We start from the raw sequence: 17,751 nt of genomic DNA, 5'->3' as shown, positions 1-17,751 counted from the left end.
TGTTTGTCAATATTAGGATGTTCCTCCTCCGGGCCCCAAGCCCTCCACTCCTGACTCTGACTCCTGCCCTTCATCTCCAAAGCACCCCCCCTCTGTTAGTATCTCCCCTCTCCTCCCCTCTTGCCCTTCATCTCCATAGAATTCTATGATTGAAAGTCTAGGCAACTTTATCCCTGATTTAAGCTTCCCTTTCTGAAAGGTGTGGTGATGGAAAGCCTATTTGCAGTGTTTTTCCTCCTGAAGTGGTGTTCTTTTAGGTGGTGGTGATCTTGGTGGTGGTGTTGTGTTCAGAGCTTTCTCTGCCAGAGCTCTTTGGGTTGTACGACGGGTTTACTAGCATTGACAGATGTTTGATCTCATCTGTGAATGTAGTTTTGGGCATTTCTTTGCTGTTCTTTTTTCTCTCTCTCTCTGTGGTTCCTGTATGCCACTATTCAAATATGTTGATGTTTGTGTGTCTCTGCAGCCATCAGAAAAGTGTGGCGTTCTGAATGTGACTAAGATCACTGAACATGGCAAGAAAGTGCGGTGAGTAAGAGGCAGTTTAAATCTGATGCAGTACTTGTAGTTGCTGCTGACCTAGTACTAGGTTATTTAGATTACAGATTAAACCACAGGTAAAATACATTGCTGTGTTTCTGTAAGAGAAAATAATGATAACTCTCTGTGTAGAATGTCAGAACTGAGGGGTAAATTATTTGCTTGATATCAATGTACTGCAATATACTTATCCCGGACTATGGCCCTCATTTATCAACCGTGCGTACGCCAAAATATGGGTGCACGCCGAAATTACCGACATTTTTGACATTTACCATTTCCGCCAAAGCTTGAAATTGAACGTGACAACGTTCAAAATCCACGTTTGCTCCTCAGCTGGCGTACGCATGTTTTTCTGTCGCAGAACGGCGGAGCAGCATTGTTTGACCAGCTGAGAGGCTGCCAAAGGCATCGAAACATATGTATTCACTCCTAAAATGTTAATATAAAACTGTATGTATATGGGCTACATGTAAAAAAAGAAAAAGAAAAAAGGAATGGACCTACAAGATGTGTCTTTGTGTCATATTAAATTTATAGGAGCTTTCCAACTTTACAATTAAAATCGCACTTGATTTAAGCCATTTAAACAGTGTTTTGCATGAGCGCATACATGCGAGGATTTGGGCTGTCTGTGCTGGAATATTTCCATGACGTTGGAAAGTATAGCCTATAGTGCAGTGCTGCCTGCAGCTGCGGAGAGTCCCAACATGCATGGGTAGCCTATATACTGTAGCCTAATCTACAGTAGGCCGATGTCTTTCTGGAGTTACATGTGCAATCTCCTCCTCGGTTAATAAACCCGACGCGTCGCTCGAATGCCAAATGTACCGCCAGCGCAAGTGGGAACCGCATCGGAGATGTAGGCTACCCAGCCAGCCCACCACCACCACTCCTCCAGTGCCAGCCACATGGGCTACGGTTTTAGCTGCACATTCATATATTGACAGTTGAGTTGAGTTGACAGCCTATCCACTGCAGCGACTAGCGACTGTGAGGCAATCTAAATAGACTGTCGAACGTGCATGGTCAGTTGATCACGGTGTCACGGACAGACAGACAGGCAGACAGGACAGGATCAGGATCGAGGAGCAGCACCTATGCAAAACAGCAGCGTGTGTGTGTGTGTGTGTGTGTGTGTGTGTGTGTGTGTGTGTGTGCGCGCGCGCGCCTATTTGTTATTTAATTCATGGTTCACAGGTTCAGGTTTTCGTTCACTAATAGATCTTGTTGTATATTAAATTAAAAATACTTTAATAATTTAATATAACTGTACAACTAACAACACACAGTGACAGTTGCTTGCAAATTGCGATATGTGCGTCAGCGTGCGTGCGGGGGGGGGGGGTGAGGCGGGCAGCAAGGGGGAAGCGAAGCGAGAGGAGAAACAGACCTACAGCTTTATTTAATTCATGCAGGTTTATTTATTTAAGATACAACAAGTTGCAAGTTGCGTGTGCGTGCGTGCGTCTGTGTGTGTATGAGAGAGCTGGGGCAGCAAGTCCATGTAACCATGGTTTCAGGACGTATTCCAGAACGTTCAGGTCGCAAAAACGAGCGCGTGCCCGATAGATTTCAGCCGTCACATTTATTAACGTCAGAACGAAATTAAGGAAGGATCAGCTGTTTGCGATCACTTTATAAATGCCGTGGCGACGTGGGTGTACTACGAAACCTGCACTCGAATCTGTGGCAGATTTTACACTCGATTGATAAATGAGGGCCTATCACTTTAAATGTGCAGTACCAGAAGTTGTGTTTTTGTCATTTCGAAAATGATACAATAATAACATTTTAGATGAGAGAAAACTGAAAATAAGATAATGTTGTTGAATCATCCCCTTGACAGGAAGAACTGGACCTCTTCCTGGACGGTACTCCAAGCATCCACACTGCTATTTGCTAAAGGCCAAGGAGGCGGGACCAGTTGGGTGAGTGACAGAAGTCTGTGGGAAGACGTCTCTACCAGCAAATACTAATACGGCTAGTCTGGTGCGTCACAGGAGCAGGGACAACAGAAGGGATAGACACTGGAGCAGCTCGAATAGTTTAAGCCTTTTATTCAGGTGCTAGTATTACAAGAAATTACCTACTGCCGTTTCGATCTTTCAATCTTCCTCAGATCATGACTTTGAGCAAGATTGAAAGTCAGTCATTTCTTGTACTAGCACCTGAATAAAAGGCATAAACTTCCCTTCTGGAAAATAGAAGTTGTCGAAGTGTGTGTTTCTCTCTCTCTCTCTCTCTGTGGTGTTGTTGTTGTTGTTTGTCTCTTGGCTGTTTGGGTGGCATTCATTTATTTAATATTTTCTTCCTGCTGGACTGCAGGAAGAAAATATTAAATAAACTACCCTTCCAACCACTCGTCTAATATGTCAACCAGTCTAAGCACACATTCTCAGAGCGTATTTCCAAATGCACACTTTTGTTCATGTGTTATTCTCCTGCCTCCTCATCCCCAGTTTGGAAGCAGCCAATCCAAGCCCGAGTTCACGGTGGACCTGAAGGGAGGTTCGGTGGAGTGGGCCTCAAAGGACAAGTCCAGCAAGAAGCATGTGTTAGAGGTGACTGAGGGGAACCCACACCTGGTCAGATAGACTTAGTTTTTAATGAATTCAGTTTTTAGAAGACCAGAGGGGTTGGGTTTGCTGCACCGGACAACTGCCTCAATGGCCGTTGTCCTGGAGTGGATGATATGCGGGTTGTAATATCTGTGTGTGTGTGTGTGTGGTGTGTGTGTGTGTGCGTGTGCGTGCGAAGCTGAAAACACGCCAAGGCACGGATCTCCTGATCCAGTCGGAGAACGACAGCGTGATCAACGACTGGTACAGAGCACTTCAGGACACCATCAGCACGCATGTAATAATGCACCCCCACCCCACCCCACCCCCTCCACCCTCACAAGCACAATAAGAAACACTGTGTTTATGAGTGAAACGTACACGGAAGCAATTTACTTTTGTACCCAGTGCTTTCACACCCCAACATTGACCATATTCACATGGCAGCCATTTTGCGCTTACCTGATAGTGAGACCAAAATGGCCGTTGTGTGTATGTGGGCGAAGCACTCACCCTTAGAGGAACACTGTAGGACACAATACCCCAATACAAGACAGGACCAATACCTGTAATACTGATATCGACCTCTGTGTAGGATACATGTGTTGTAAATTAGGTTTATACCAGCTGAGGTCCAATAGCCCAGAAGTATTGGCATAGTTGAGTAGCCAAGCGTAAGAAAGTAGCGTAAAAACAGACGTGTAAGTGTAATGCAACATGAATAAATGGGTAAAATAAATGTTTTTAGAAAATGGTGTTTGTTTTGTTTCCAGGCATGGGAGTCTGATGAGGCCATAGAAGAGGACATGCCAGAGTCTCCTGGCGCTGAGAAGCAGGACGAGGAGAAGGATCACAGAGACTCTAAGAAGGGCAGAGGTGAGTCAGTCACACCTCAGTGGTTCCTTCTAGGGGTCAAACAAACAGTTAATCGAACAAATCTATTTAGTCGATTTTATACAAAAATAATCAATTTAATAAAATAACCGATCAATAGTCAATCCCTATTTTAAAATAGTGAAAATAGCCAATGTACTAGCTCACAATGCATCGATTCGTGACACGTTGTGAACTTGTCGATTTTTGCACAACACTGTTGTGCAACATTGTATAAAATAACACCGAAGTATAGTTAATCAATTTGTTGATAATGGCAAAGTTTTACAAATATTTTACGAAAAGTAATCGATAGAATAATTGCTAAGAAAACTATCGGTTGTAGTGCCCCCCTAGTACACTGGATAACGTTGTCCCGTCCCTCCCCCACAGCCATGAAGACCTCCACCAGCATGGATGCCTCGGAAAACAAGAAAACCAGACACAAGCTGAAGAGGTTCCTGACGCGCCGGCCTACACTGCAGGCTGTCAGAGACAAGGGATATATCAAAGGTAGGATGCAGGTTAATAACCCAGATAAATCCTGATGGGTTACATTTTGGTCAGCCTATTGTATGCAAATAGAGATCCGCCAAATCTTTGTCTATTTTAGCTAACTGTCTGCCTATTACAGTATGACATGCCAACAATAGGGACGCTGGGGTTCTTACGTGTGTTTAACCTTTGTCTTCAGATCAGGTGTTTGGCTACAGCCTGAGTGACCTGTGTCACATGGAGAACGCCACTGTGCCGAGCTTCGTGATGATGTGCATCGACCACGTGGAGAATAACGGTGAGTGATACTGACATGGACTACACACACAAATCATCATCTGCAGTTCTTAACTGGGACTCACTCAAGTCAATGGGCTGAACATGCTATTCCACCGATGTGATCCCATAAGAACTGCAGACGGTGTGTGTACGTGCATGTGCATGTGCAGATTATGATCAGTGTGTGTTAACTTCCTCGTGCATGTCTAGGGTAATGAAGGAGTTACATGCCAAACTGTTGATTAAATATATATATACCAGTATATAAATATACTCTTGTAGAGTATTTATTAGCTTGAATTGGTCCTGTTGACGGCACTGTAGATTGACTAGAAGAGATACCCTGTGTTGGGCAACCAACACTACATGTTATTTCTACCCTCCTGCAGGTCTTTCTGTGGATGGGCTGTACAGGGTGAGTGGGAACCTGGCCATCATACAGAAGCTGCGCTACACTGTCAATCACGGTAAGGTTCCGCCCTCCAGGTTAACACTTCACCTCTAACCTCCACCCAGCATGCATTGAGGCTTTGTAGGAATACACGTGCATATAAGCATATTATTGTACTGTCTAAAGCTATTGTCTGGCAATTGATAGTACATAATTTACACGGTGGGATTCTATTTATTTTGTGTGCATGCTTGCGTACGTCTGTGTAGATGAGAAGGTAAACCTAACAGATGGGAAGTGGGAGGACATCCATGTGACCACTGGAGCTCTGAAGATGTACTTCAGAGAGCTGCCTGAGCCTCTCTTCACCTATGCCTACTTCCACGACTTTGTCAACGCCATCAGTATGTACAACACACACACACACACACCGCCAGGCCATTGGCTCAGCCATCATGGAAGTCACTTTTGCATCGATTCAAAGTTGTGACAGGTTTGTCCATTCTGCAGAGATTCCTGACTACAAGCAGCGTGTCCATACCATAAAGGAGCTGGTGAAACAGCTGCCCAAACCAAACCATGACACCATGCAGGTCCTCTTCAAACACCTCAGGAGGTAAGCACTACATTCGACCATCATTGTACACATAGTACAGTGGTTGGCCTAGGTAGACTTGTTGAGTGTCAATAAACACGGTGACATATTTAGTGTAGTTCAGACATTGTTGCAAATCCCTCTTGCCATAAATTGTATGGATTGTAGTTTAAGTAGTCAAATTAATCAAAACGGAAGCAGCCTGCTGTATGCTCTACATTAGGAAGATACATTTAATGCTTAAAGCAGAAATAACATGAATTTTAAAAGTTTTTAATATCATATTGTCTATGTCCCTCAAAGTTATTTCTAATGGTTTGAGCCTCAATCACCACTCTGATATAACCAGACCTTGTCATTTTTTTCTGGACTTTGAAAGCAGTTTTAGCTGCAGTACCACAATTTGCTGAGGTGGTGAGGGCGCTGATATGCAGATTATTTAATATTTGAGTCATTATAATACCGGTACTGATGTTAGATAAAACCAGGCTTGTTTCCACAAAGTGGAAATGCAAATTTGCAACTGAAGACTGAAGGAGGAATTATACAAAGTAGAGCGACATTGATGACATCACGAGGACAAAATCAGTTGAGCTGTTTCTGAGAGAAATTTACATTAAAGCACCTATATGATATGAAATCCTGATTTGTTCAAAACTGGTTATTTGTGGGGATAGAAAACACATGGGAGCCCCAAAAAACATACAAGAAATTGAAAAAGTAGATTTTTTATGTTATCGGTCCTTTAGATGATGCGTGGAGCCGTGGACCATTGAAGCAATTCCTTATTTAGCATTTCACTTACATTGTGTGTCTATGCTTGTACCTGCACTTCGCCCTCCCTAATACACTCTTAATCGCACTCTCTCCAGGGTGATCGACCATGGTGAGGAGAACCGTATGACGACCCAGAGTGTGGCCATCGTCTTCGGCCCAACTCTCTTGCGACCTGAGACGGAGACGTTGAACATGGCGGTCCATATGGTGTATCAGAACCAGATTGTGGAGCTCATATTGCTGGAGTACGAGGGCATCTTCGGCAGGTAAGACGACGTCACAGGAGGAAGCGTGTTTCTCTGCACCCCCTGACCTGAAATACAGAGCTCCTCTTAACCCAGCATGGCCCTGTCCCCGGAATAAGCCTGGCCCAATACAGCATCCCTCCATCTCTCCAGTCAGCTGGCTTTCTCACATGCTCACATTTTTCAAACCACATCGAGAACTTGAAGACCCACCTCCCTCCAAAAGAATGTTTAGACTCTTTGCACTTAACCAATCCTCTGATGTATTCACTGCACTGCTGTTAGTGCCACTTTTTTCCTGTGAAGGTCATATCCACTCCTGTACCTTACACTGGATTGCTATATATGTGGACCTCGCGGAACTGGATAAGTCCATCGCTACAAGGAGGTTTCTGTTGGAGACTATGGGGGGGGGGGGGGGGGGGGGGGGGGTGAACTGGACTTTAACTAACTGAAGGTGGCTTCTAGCCTCGGTAGCTGCCTGCAGACGCAATAAGATGGCAGGGAGGTTAACAATGCTGGCTACAATACATAAATGTACAGTACTTGACCACCACTTGTACAGACAGAACACTGCAGTCCTCTATAGTCATACTATAGAGGCGTGACCAATATCTGCTAGGTGACGGTCCTTGTCTGCTGGATCGCAGTGCGAGTACTATACAGATGCTGTCGTTTTCTACTTTTTGTTGGACCGCCGCAGTTGAATGGAACACATGACGTTCATCAGAAAGCTGGTGGAGCCAATAATATAATTCTGAGCAATGCGGAAGTGTTAATGCTTCTGAGGAAAGTCTCACTTCTCTTTGAATCTTTCGCCTCCTTTTCAGTTGCTAACACTCTCTCTCACCTTCTCCCGTTTTCTCTTGGGTCGCAAAACACTGATTTAGACTGTCTCAGTTTTAAGGGGGGAAGATTATCTCATGCCAGTTAAAACAACTTGAAACACAAGGTACTCAGCTGTGTATTTTCTTGCCTAATGGATAATACATCTATAGGTAAACAGACTTTGGAAAATTATATATGTATGTTCTATTGATCAATTTGTACAGCATTGTTTGTGGATGGGATGGGTTGATGGACAGATAATATATTGTACAAATAGTAAATAAAGATGTATGCCAAAATATGCGGGATGGATCAATAATGTATTATGATTCTACAACCAACAGATTGTGGAATAAAGTTGTGAAATGTTTCTCTTGAGGTTTCATCTCTGCGTAAATGGACAAAAAAAGAATGTAATTTTCCAAATGAACAGCTTTTTTAAAACTGGAATAAAGGCCTCTGTTGAAAAGAACTCCAAAGAACATGCTACTTTATCCATTTTGTTTGATTTACCATAATAAGAGCATTTTCTTGTGTGTAGTTTATTATTTAATAACCGATGAATGAAATGCAATACCATTTAAAACAAAAGCACAACACGACATTGAGTCATTCCGCTATGATGCCGTCTTTAACAGCTCCATGGAGGTAGAGAGCCAGGAATTTGCTGAATGTTTCAGGATGGTATCCCGATAGGCCGGCTGGTACCTGGATGTAAGATACATAAACAAGACTAATGTGTGTGCAGTACAGGGAGGAGTAAAAGTACTGTACGTTTTCCAAAACAAAGTATTCAATCCATCAAAGGAAAACAAATAAATAGCAGCCATTAATTAATCTGAATTATGCCATTATAATATCCCATTGTCACTCTATATTTGCACATGTATGTAAAAATTGTCCTCTGAATTTACCCATCCTATAACTACTAGGAGCAGTGAGTGCTCAGGAGCGACTAGGGGTTGAGTCTTGCTCAGGGAGACACATTGTTGGCCTGGCCTCACCAATCACTAAGCTATGGTTAAACATATGGTATATACATTCAGACAAATATAGTAGGTAATGGTCTCACCTTCACTACTTTCTTCTTGATGAGCGGGCGCACCTTTGCAAAGTCATAGAGCTTATTGTCCTCATCCAACCACACCTTCCAGTCACAACATACAGAAGACATGAAGCATGGATTAAAGCCAAATAAAAATGTTAGGCCAAGTCCTAATCTGCGATTTGTGAATAAACAATGTAGAATTAGGATGTTTTGGTATACAGCCAACCAGTGATTGAGGCTTAAACCAGTTTGCATTATTAGCTAGTTTACTTTCTATGGTCTGGCTTCAATCGTAAAATAACAATTGATATGCTTCCATAGAAGACATGCTGACTTCTATGGAATTTAACTGACAGAACTTTAATCTAACACCACAGGCTTTTAGTAATGCCAGAGCAATACAGTAGTTTTCTAACACATCAGCAAATACAGCACAGACAAAGTATATAATACCACACCTGGTTCTTTATGCCCTGGTCATCACGGAGATCAGTGGTGTTTAGCTGGAAGACGACAAATTCAAATTGTCTACCGTTGGTCCCGACAGCCTGTACAGTTATAGGATGGTCCAATATGCTCTGAGGCTGAGGCTGAATCACAGGCAGACAGATGTACACAAAATGAAACTCAGACACATAACAGACAGTTCCCAAACATGGACCATTCAGCAGAGGCAGGCAGACAAAAGGGAAGTAGGGAGAGATGTTTTAGAAACCGTATGCCATTTATAAGGCAAAAAATAATATGCTGCTGAGTGCACGTATGCAGTTGTGTGTGTGTGCGTGTATGCTTACCCCATATAATCTGTGTGCACGTGTCAAAGCATTTCCATAGGCAAACATGATCATCTTGGCTCTGAGCTGTGGTGGATGCAACCGAGGTATAACCTCCCCCGACTCCAGGAAATAAAGTGTATGGGCATGAGGGTAAGGGTAATCATCTTTGAAACCTGATTGGACAAAAGGACCATCAATTAAACACTCATTTTAATTCAATTGCCATGAAATCTGATTGCACGAGGACTGTCAATTACAAACTAAAGGGCCGTCCACAGCACTATAACTATTATACTATATATATAATACAGATTGGCATACATAAACCAGCAGGGTAAAAAAAAAACTGGTCTGTCAATTATTCATAAATAAACATTGATGGATTCATCTAGGCATGGGCAACATGTTACATTTTCAATTGCATACAGTACACTTATTTAATTTTGTTTGTATATCCTTTCATAATCAAAAGTGTTGACTTTCTGTTGCTTCCCCTTTAACCCAGGTTATTAAATAACGACATGGAGGCACATTGTTGAGCTGTGAAATCTGAGAAATTTAGAGGAAATGCAACAATAAGCATATCAGATATCAATGTTTGGGGGAGGGGTGAGCGAGAGAGATGTGACGTCACCTGTGTAATTCTCTCTCTTATACGCATATATTTTCTGTAAATCGATAGCTGGAGAGATGGGGTAGAATGTTTCCAGTGCATTTTCTGTTGTGCTCTGAACTTCCGGTTTCCCAGCGAGTGGTGGTAGGGGAGCCATGCTGCTCAGCAGCAGACCATTCATACCCCTCACCTGGAATAAATCTTCACCTGGGAAAGAGACAATACAATGTTCAAAGTTTTGACAGTTTGTAACTTTTCTTTTGACACCTGAATTTCTCCCTGGGAATAATAATCTTTATAAAGATATCACAGTTTAATTGTTGAGGATCATAATCCAGAACCATGCACCGTTTATAAATTCAAACATGTGGGATTCGACAAGAGGTGTTCTCAAAACATTGCGACTGAAGTTGTGAACTGGAACTTTAGTCATCGTATGTAAAATGACAGTCTCATGCCTCTTAACCTTTTCTTTTGGCTTTCTTCTTTACTTTACAATTTAGGCTGCACATCTTCTCTTTTTATTTTGCCCACAACATGTGTTTTTCTTAATAGTACAAGTTGAGTAATGGTGACCGTGTTTTTCCAAAACCACTTTTCAAAGGGTTCTTTACACTAAGTAAGTAAACCAGGAAGCATGATTAACAGTAACACATTAGAACAGTGTTATTATACCTCTTTCCCATGTAGCACAGAGTGTGTAATTCTCTGATAGCATCCTCTTGCCCAGGGCTGGGTGTCTGGGTTGTAGTGAACCACATAGATGGAGCAGATTATTGAGCAGGGTGTGGCTGGATGGAGTAGATACGAACACACAATAGACAGTCAGGTAAAATGATTAGTTAAGCCTCTACCTTATTAAGGCTATGGGTAGAGAATATATCATTTGATCAGCACAGCCACGGTTTGAGTTTGATATTCTGAGTTCCCAAGAGGAGTTATCAGTTATTAACCTCTCAGTGCTTTTATTACTCCCCTCACCCAGGGAAAAGGCTGGGTATTTGATTAATAGAATATAAATAGAATAGAAACATACATGTAGGTGTAAATAAGGATAACATCACAAAGGGAGTTTCAGGGAGATTCAGCCAAGTTATGAGTAGAAGGACAATTATAATGTGATGGAAAGGTTATCTGGGCGCTTCAAAATAGACTACCCAAATACATTACTGGAGCATGCAAATAGGTCTGAACAATTTACTGTATTGCAGCGGTGACATTTCAATCAGCATCTTCCTCAGAGTGAAAGTGTTTTTGACTCTTTGAGAACGAGTAAGACGCGCAAACGCGGGAAGCGAACGCAGCTCGTACATATTTGGGTTTTTGGACGTATAGCTGCTTTGGGGACTCCTTATATGGTGCCCCTTTTGTGCCCATATATGGAGCTGAGTGGACCTGGCCCCTTTTGTGCCCATATATGGAGCTGAGTGATTGCTGATGCAACACACTCCATATTTGGATAGCGGGACAGACACACGGACAGACAGACAGACAGACACACAGACATGATCTGCTAGGTCTCATAGTAAGTGCTCATTGCGTTCGCAATGACGCTGGTAATTGCCCAGGTAACGCTTCTTCTTTTTATATAACTAAGTACATTATTATACCGTAGATTGCATTTACAACAGATTTAAGGGGCGGTGGTGTCAGGTTGTGCAGACGCCGCAGACCTATTCGTATTGCTTAACTAAACTGTAACAGGCATGCCAGTCTTACTAGGCTAGCACACATACCAATATTGGGGTTTCCTCGGCCTTCTCTCTGTCGTATCCCAGAAGCGAGCACGTTTGATGACATCCTGCACATGCTCATCCTGATCGGGGATCTGATTGGCTGGATCATGGGCCAATGACAGGAGTTGAGGGGGGAGACCAGCGGTGAGATTGGCCTTGGTCAACCACAAAGCCTGACGCACTCCTGAGAAGGAGACGGAATAGAAGTGAAAAAGAGTCAAGTCACATCGAGTGGCAAAACAACATTTGATGATGTCATGTACATCACTGTTACAATCTCAAAAGGCTTTACAGGCTTGTATACAAAGGAAACAAACAATTCCCCCTGTCCTGCTCAGACCTTCAAATGGGTATTAAAGGATTAAGAAAAAACCCCAAGGGAAGAAACATTGGAAAGGGAGGGAGTGGGCACGCAATATCCAAATGCAACACATACAAAAAAGCAAAACTGTGAATATGAATAAATATATGACAAATAAATAAATAAAATAGGGAACAAAAAACAGGGAAGAAAAGTGTCAGTGTGAAGGGGTAAGATCACAGTAAAGGCTAGTAGGCTATAATTTACAAGATTGTATTACTATTATTAGGCTATAAGGAATAATAAAGTAAGTTTTCAGCACTCCCTATTTCAGCCATCCCCACATAATAAATCATTGGAATTGACCCCCCCCCCCCCCACACACACACACACACACACACACACACACTCACACACAAACTCTGGTCCATAGCTGATAGCTCTAATGCGATGCAAGTGCAACGTATTAGAGCTATGGACCAGAACCACACACACACAAACATTACCTTCCAGTACGCTAGACCTCTCGTTGAAGACGTAGCATGTTTGTTCTTTATAAAGTGGCATCTCTTGAAGCGGGGGTGATTTGTAATGCTGTGGGTCCTTATAGTCTCTCTCCCATTTAGGGTAAACGGGCTTGGCGAGTCCCAGGGCATAGTGCATCTTTTCCCCCCATGTTATCTTCTCCAGTCCTGGAATCTCGACTCTCTCCCTGGGTTTTGGTCGAGGAGGAACCTTGGCTGACAGTTGGCCAGTGACATTGAAGTGTCGCCGACTTGTCCCACCATGTGAGAGGAGTGCTGTTGTTTGAGACAACAACGGAGCCGCTGATTTTAAACGGTTTGCTGTTTCTGTTATCATCTCGGCCCTGTATGTTTGAACTATTATGTAGATCGCGCAGAGCGTTACTGAAACCTAAATCATTTAACATGTATTGCCGCTGGACGCCGCCATATTTAGTGGAGATTCTTCCTCTTCCTCCAGTCCGGACTACAGTCAGGTCACTTTTTGAAAGGATCTCAAAGTTACTAGAAGCCGTGATAGCGCCGCCAACAGGGCAGGAGTCATTTTACTGATACATTTTACAATGTAACAAAGGCAATCTGTAACCGAGGCTCTAAATCAAGAGCCTGATATGGTCTGGGAATTACAGCCGAGAGGTCCCACCTTAGTTTAGTAGTAAGTAAGGGATAGAAATGGGAGCTCTTGAGGCAGGCTATATGGGTTCAATGGTCAAAGGTGAGTAGTCACAACTAAAGTTCCAAGCTATTAATTATACCGGTAAACCTGCTAGGCGTTATATTTATTTTATAATGTCGTGATGTCAGAGGTGACATCACCTACACCACGGTTGTGATGTCGGAGCGATTGATTGATTGATAATTTTATTAGACAATAAGATGCAAACAGTACAGGGTACAGTCAAGCACAGCGTTGGTCCAAAAGGACAGCACCGAAGAAAGAAGAATAGAAATACATTAATAAAACATAAAGGGGGGGAGAGTCAATCACCTTCTCTCCCTTTGACCTGACAGTGACAGGTGAGTTTTCAGACCATTTTTAAAGGAAACCAGTGATCTGCTTGTTTTGAGGGAAGGGGCAGGGCATTCCACACTTGAGTGGCAGTGCTGTGAAATGTGAATTTACGCATATTTGTTCTGAAAATGGGTGGCACCAGATCATTTATTTACGCTCCCTCTAGTATTATGGCTGTGGGAGTTGCTCACCTTTTTGAGGTAATCAGTCAAGTAAATGGGCACTGTGGGCATGGATGGCAGTCAGAGCTGCATTTACAATCTTGAATGCTAGTCCCATTTTTTGTTGTTTAACTCTGTCTTCAACACTGACCAACCTAAGCTATCCAATTGTGTTGCACAATTTGATACACTTCGTTCCGAATCCTTCGTAACACAATCCTTTGATCTGGAACAATTGTACATCACTCCCCAACTCCAGGCCATCGCCAGTCATGGAAAGCATGTGTTGTATTTCCAGAAAGAAACATATGAATCAGCCTGGAAAGAACTGTCAGTCAGATTTTATATGATCGAACATATTTCGCTCATAGTCAACTATGGTTTGAGAATCTTCAAGGTTCAGGGTTTTTATTGTCAACACATGCAGCTTCATGCATATATTATCAATATTGTGATTTAAAATAAATAACATTTGAAACAATTTAATTATCTACAATCCATAACTGTAAAAGAAAAAGAAAAGCTTGTGTGGGAGACTGGGGTATCAATCCTCACCTTGGTAAGATATTAAAGTTATGAATATAGAAGCTTAATGATTAACAACAAATTGCTTATTATAATACCACATAACTGCATTACTTATTTCTACATTCTAAATCGTTGTCAACCACGGCATTGTATGGCTTTGCTTTTATATAAATGTTAACTTGAAAATTATAGATGCATAATTTTTAATAGCTTTTTTTTTACAAGAAAGAAGTCTCCGACTGTACAAACAAGGCGTAAATTAAATGACTCAATTTTGAGGAACTGCATGGCCAATCCTCGTCTAAAATGTTAACAGAAACTGGATTTGAAAATCAAAAATGTACAACAAAATCAGACATTTTGAAACAGAGTTTGGCGCGGCTCTGTCTGAGCTAGAGTTCCATGCACGTGTGTGTGTGTGTGTGTGTGTGTGTGTGTGTGTGTGTGTGTGTGTGTGTGTGTGTGTGTGTGTGTGTGTGTGTGTGTGTGTGTGTGTGTGTGTGTGTGTGTGTGTGTGTGTGTGTGTGTGTGTGTGTGTGTGTAAAGACCTGTTGTTTATCAATTTCAATGAATTGAATACTCAGGAAGCAATGGAAACAAGCCATATTGCTTTCTTGGGTTCAATCCTTTTAGCATTGCATTTGTATTAAACTCTACTATTCTATAGGCTACTGTTAAAGTATTCAATCAATCACTTGATCTTCAAGTAGACACTTCATCCTCTGAAACTCACTGACAGTCTTTTGACATTGCTCAGCTGATTTTAATATTCTTAGCTTTATATCCTGCTCTGATGTTGGTGTTACTCTGATGATCCCAATTATGAACAATCCGACGTTCCAAAATACACGTCGCAGTTTTGCAGGTAGGGTCAGAATTTCCGTGCTCACTGAAGATAGTTCAGTCTCTCTCTCCAGCAGACGTTCAAATTCTGCTGTATGCCAGAGACTTGTCTCTGCTTGTGCCACCACCGTGGAGGAACTTTCATTTGACTCACTGTAAGTCTTTACTACTTCATCCAGGCAATGGGTTTGTCGTTTGACTATTGTCAGAAATTCTTCGCCCAATTCTTTCACGATATTTGTGGAACCTCTTTCTCTCATTGTCTTATAGAGGTTTGTTGTAAAAATAACCCCAAATGCTGCTGATAACCACAAGCTCCAACTGCCCGTCAATGGAGCTGCAATTAGTCCCACTAATACAAGCACTAATAGTACTCTCCTGACCTTGTCCGTCTTGATGTGCATGTTTTGAACGTCATCGGCTGTTTCCCAGAGGCTACTTGCAATAGATCCCATTCTTCCTTTATCGGTATCAAAATGTTTTATGAATGTTGCAGCACTCTCACAGACCAAATTGGATAAATCTGGCGGATTTTCCATGCTGTATCTTCTCCTTCCCCTTGGTGGTTCTTGGTCCATTTTCAAAAATAGAATCAGTCAACACATAACTCAGTTGTCTTCTGTGTGTTGTGGGCCCCCACTGGCCGAGTTGTAAAAAGTAAAAAAGCTGAAAGATGAAAACGGGTTATTAGTTTTCGTAGTTCACAGTAGTCACAGTAAAAGACCAACATTATTGTCCCTTTGTGGGGACTTACATGGGCACAAAGTTCCCATGTAAGCACCACAAAGTGTGAAAGCACACTATTACCTGTCTCTATATGAGGGTGCTGAGTGCTGACTATGTAAAAATGTGACAAAACATACTACTGTATATTGAAGTTGTTTGTCTTTTCATCTGAGCACCGAAAGGAAAACTTTCAAAGTGTGTCGCAGGTTCGAATCCCGAATCACTCCCCATCTCTCTCTCCCAATCCTGTCAATCTACTGTCCTATAAATAACGGCATAAAAGTCCAAAATCAAATCTTTAAAATAAATAAATAAAACATGTTGAATCATGTTGTAACTTTAAGGGCCATTCGAGCAAGTGGAGCCTACAGTACCACCGTTGCCCAGGTGGAGCCTGCAGAACCATTGCGGCTCAAGAATCCACCACTCCTGAATGAAGTGTGGTGCTGGGAGTGGACCTGATGATAAGTAGGAGGGGCCCGGACAGGAGTCAACCCACAGAGCCTAGTCCCTCCACATGCTAGAATTGTGCCTCCCAGTCCCAGCAAAGTAGTTCTGGAGTGGTTCCAACAGATTATGTGGCCCTGGTCTTAGTGGGTCTGATCGAGGGTAGCTACTGGGACGTATTTCGGGACTTGATAACCCCGGCTGGGTCACCCGAGTGAGGGGTATGATCCGAAACCCTGATGACCTTGGGATACATCACTGAGGATACGTCACAGGTATATCCATGCGATGTATTTACCTTTTGTTCTACAAAATATATGTTAATAGAAGATTTAGAACAATTTCCTGGGGGTCTCTATGTGTGTAATATGTGGTTTTAGATATTTTAGATTTTAGCAGTGAGCCCAGTGTCTGATGTCCCATAATGCTTTGGTGCACTGCTCCTCCTTGTGGATAGGGGGAGGGCTCTCTTACAGCGTTTCCAGACCTGAGCCGACAGCCGCGGACGTCTTCTCTGTCGGCCAGCTTCTTTTCCGGGTTTTTAGACAGCTAGTGGATGGAAAAGAAGCTCCACCCACGCGGCTGAATGCCGCGACGGCCAGATTCCCGGAAACGCTTGCCCCCGTGGCAGTCAGCCGCGTGGATGGAGCTTCTTTTCCATCCACCAGCTGTCTAAAAACCCGGAAAAGAAGCTGGCCGACAGAGAAAACGTCGGCGGCTCTCTGGTAAGTCTGGCAACAGCTTTACTGAGACAGCATGTAGTCCAGGAAGTAAGTGAGCCCAGTGTCCATGACATCAGAGACACTAGTGGGCTCACTGCTAAAATCTAAAATATCTAAAACCACATATTACACACCCAAGGAAAGTGTTCTAAATCTTCTAAACGTCATGAACATATATCTTTTTTCCAAAAACTTGCTTATCTGGGAAGTGTATGGTGAGGGTTTTAATGGTTCTGAAAATAGTGGTCAGTAATGCATTGCATACCCAATACCTATATTGGCATTACAATTAGTAAGTGTATTTTCCTTTCTTTCTTTCTTTCTTTTTTTACATATAGGCCTATATATTTTATATATTGAGTGCACGTTGAAATATGTCTTGCAACAAAGGCTCCAAACTGGTTGTCATGGTTCAAGGTTCATGTTGTCAGTCACAAGGTAGGTGTATTTAAGGTGTGTGCACTGTGCAGTGCTGTTGTGGAATTCTTTGTCATACGCTCCCAGTCCCCATAAATCTATGTCCCTGAGCAGTGGTGTAACGAAGTACATTTACTTAAGTACTGTACTTCGTACAATTTTGAGTTATTTGTACGTTACGTTACTTGAGTATTTCCAATTTCCAGTACTTCTACTTCACTACATTCTAGCCTGGTGCAACCAGACTTCATCTCTGCACTGCATATTGTCCCCCAGGCCCCAGTGCAGTGGTAGGCCTATTAGTATTGCAACG

The 17,751-nt window shown here is 42.6% G+C and overlaps 2 protein-coding genes across 4 annotated transcripts in view; one reads left to right on the top strand and one right to left on the bottom strand.

The window, feature by feature from the left end:
• LOC308326366 (rho GTPase-activating protein 12-like) overlaps positions 1-8,056 on the top strand; it is a 52,649-nt gene extending 44,593 nt beyond the window's left edge. For 2 of the 3 annotated variants that reach the window (XM_080779193.1, XM_080779191.1), the window contains 12 exons: positions 17-94; positions 467-528; positions 2,390-2,471; positions 3,003-3,104; positions 3,301-3,399; positions 3,875-3,977; positions 4,368-4,487; positions 4,669-4,767; positions 5,138-5,215; positions 5,409-5,543; positions 5,650-5,755; positions 6,607-8,056. In XM_080779193.1, the coding sequence (XP_080635319.1) occupies positions 17-94; positions 467-528; positions 2,390-2,471; positions 3,003-3,104; positions 3,301-3,399; positions 3,875-3,977; positions 4,368-4,487; positions 4,669-4,767; positions 5,138-5,215; positions 5,409-5,543; positions 5,650-5,755; positions 6,607-6,781 (1,239 nt within the window). In that variant the 3' untranslated portion in view covers positions 6,782-8,056. The remainder of the gene's footprint in view (positions 1-16; positions 95-466; positions 529-2,389; positions 2,472-3,002; positions 3,105-3,300; positions 3,400-3,874; positions 3,978-4,367; positions 4,488-4,668; positions 4,768-5,137; positions 5,216-5,408; positions 5,544-5,649; positions 5,756-6,606) is intronic. The other variant, XM_080779192.1, reaches the window with a different exon arrangement.
• Positions 8,057-8,088: 32 nt separating this feature from the next.
• Positions 8,089-13,032, bottom strand: mrpl37 (mitochondrial ribosomal protein L37). Its single transcript, XM_080778158.1, has 8 exons — positions 12,565-13,032; positions 11,758-11,941; positions 10,697-10,812; positions 10,043-10,228; positions 9,427-9,581; positions 9,091-9,222; positions 8,657-8,731; positions 8,089-8,292 (listed from the first exon to the last, which is right to left on the bottom strand). Exons 1-8 carry the CDS (start codon positions 12,917-12,919, stop codon positions 8,194-8,196), a joined length of 1,302 nt encoding a protein of 433 aa, XP_080634284.1. The 5' UTR covers positions 12,920-13,032; the 3' UTR covers positions 8,089-8,193.
• Between the last annotated feature and the right edge of the window lie 4,719 nt (positions 13,033-17,751).

This window comes from Protomyctophum bolini, assembly GCF_963924005.1.
Source record: "Protomyctophum bolini genome assembly, chromosome: 12".
Taxonomy (NCBI): domain Eukaryota; kingdom Metazoa; phylum Chordata; class Actinopteri; order Myctophiformes; family Myctophidae; genus Protomyctophum; species Protomyctophum bolini.
Note: the sequence above shows the minus strand (reverse complement) of the source record. Positions and strands in the feature narration are given on the sequence as shown.

Excerpts from the sequence above, each read along its gene's own strand:
- mrpl37 (XM_080778158.1), bottom strand. The coding sequence starts at position 12,919 with ATGATAACAGAAACAGCAAACCGTTTAAAATCAGCGGCTCCGTTGTTG. Across the intron at positions 11,942-12,564 it reads GAGGTCTAGCGTACTGGAAG|GAGTGCGTCAGGCTTTGTGG; the intron begins GTAATGTTTGTG and ends TCTCCTTCTCAG. Across the intron at positions 10,813-11,757 it reads CCGAGGAAACCCCAATATTG|CCACACCCTGCTCAATAATC; the intron begins GTATGTGTGCTA and ends TACTCCATCCAG.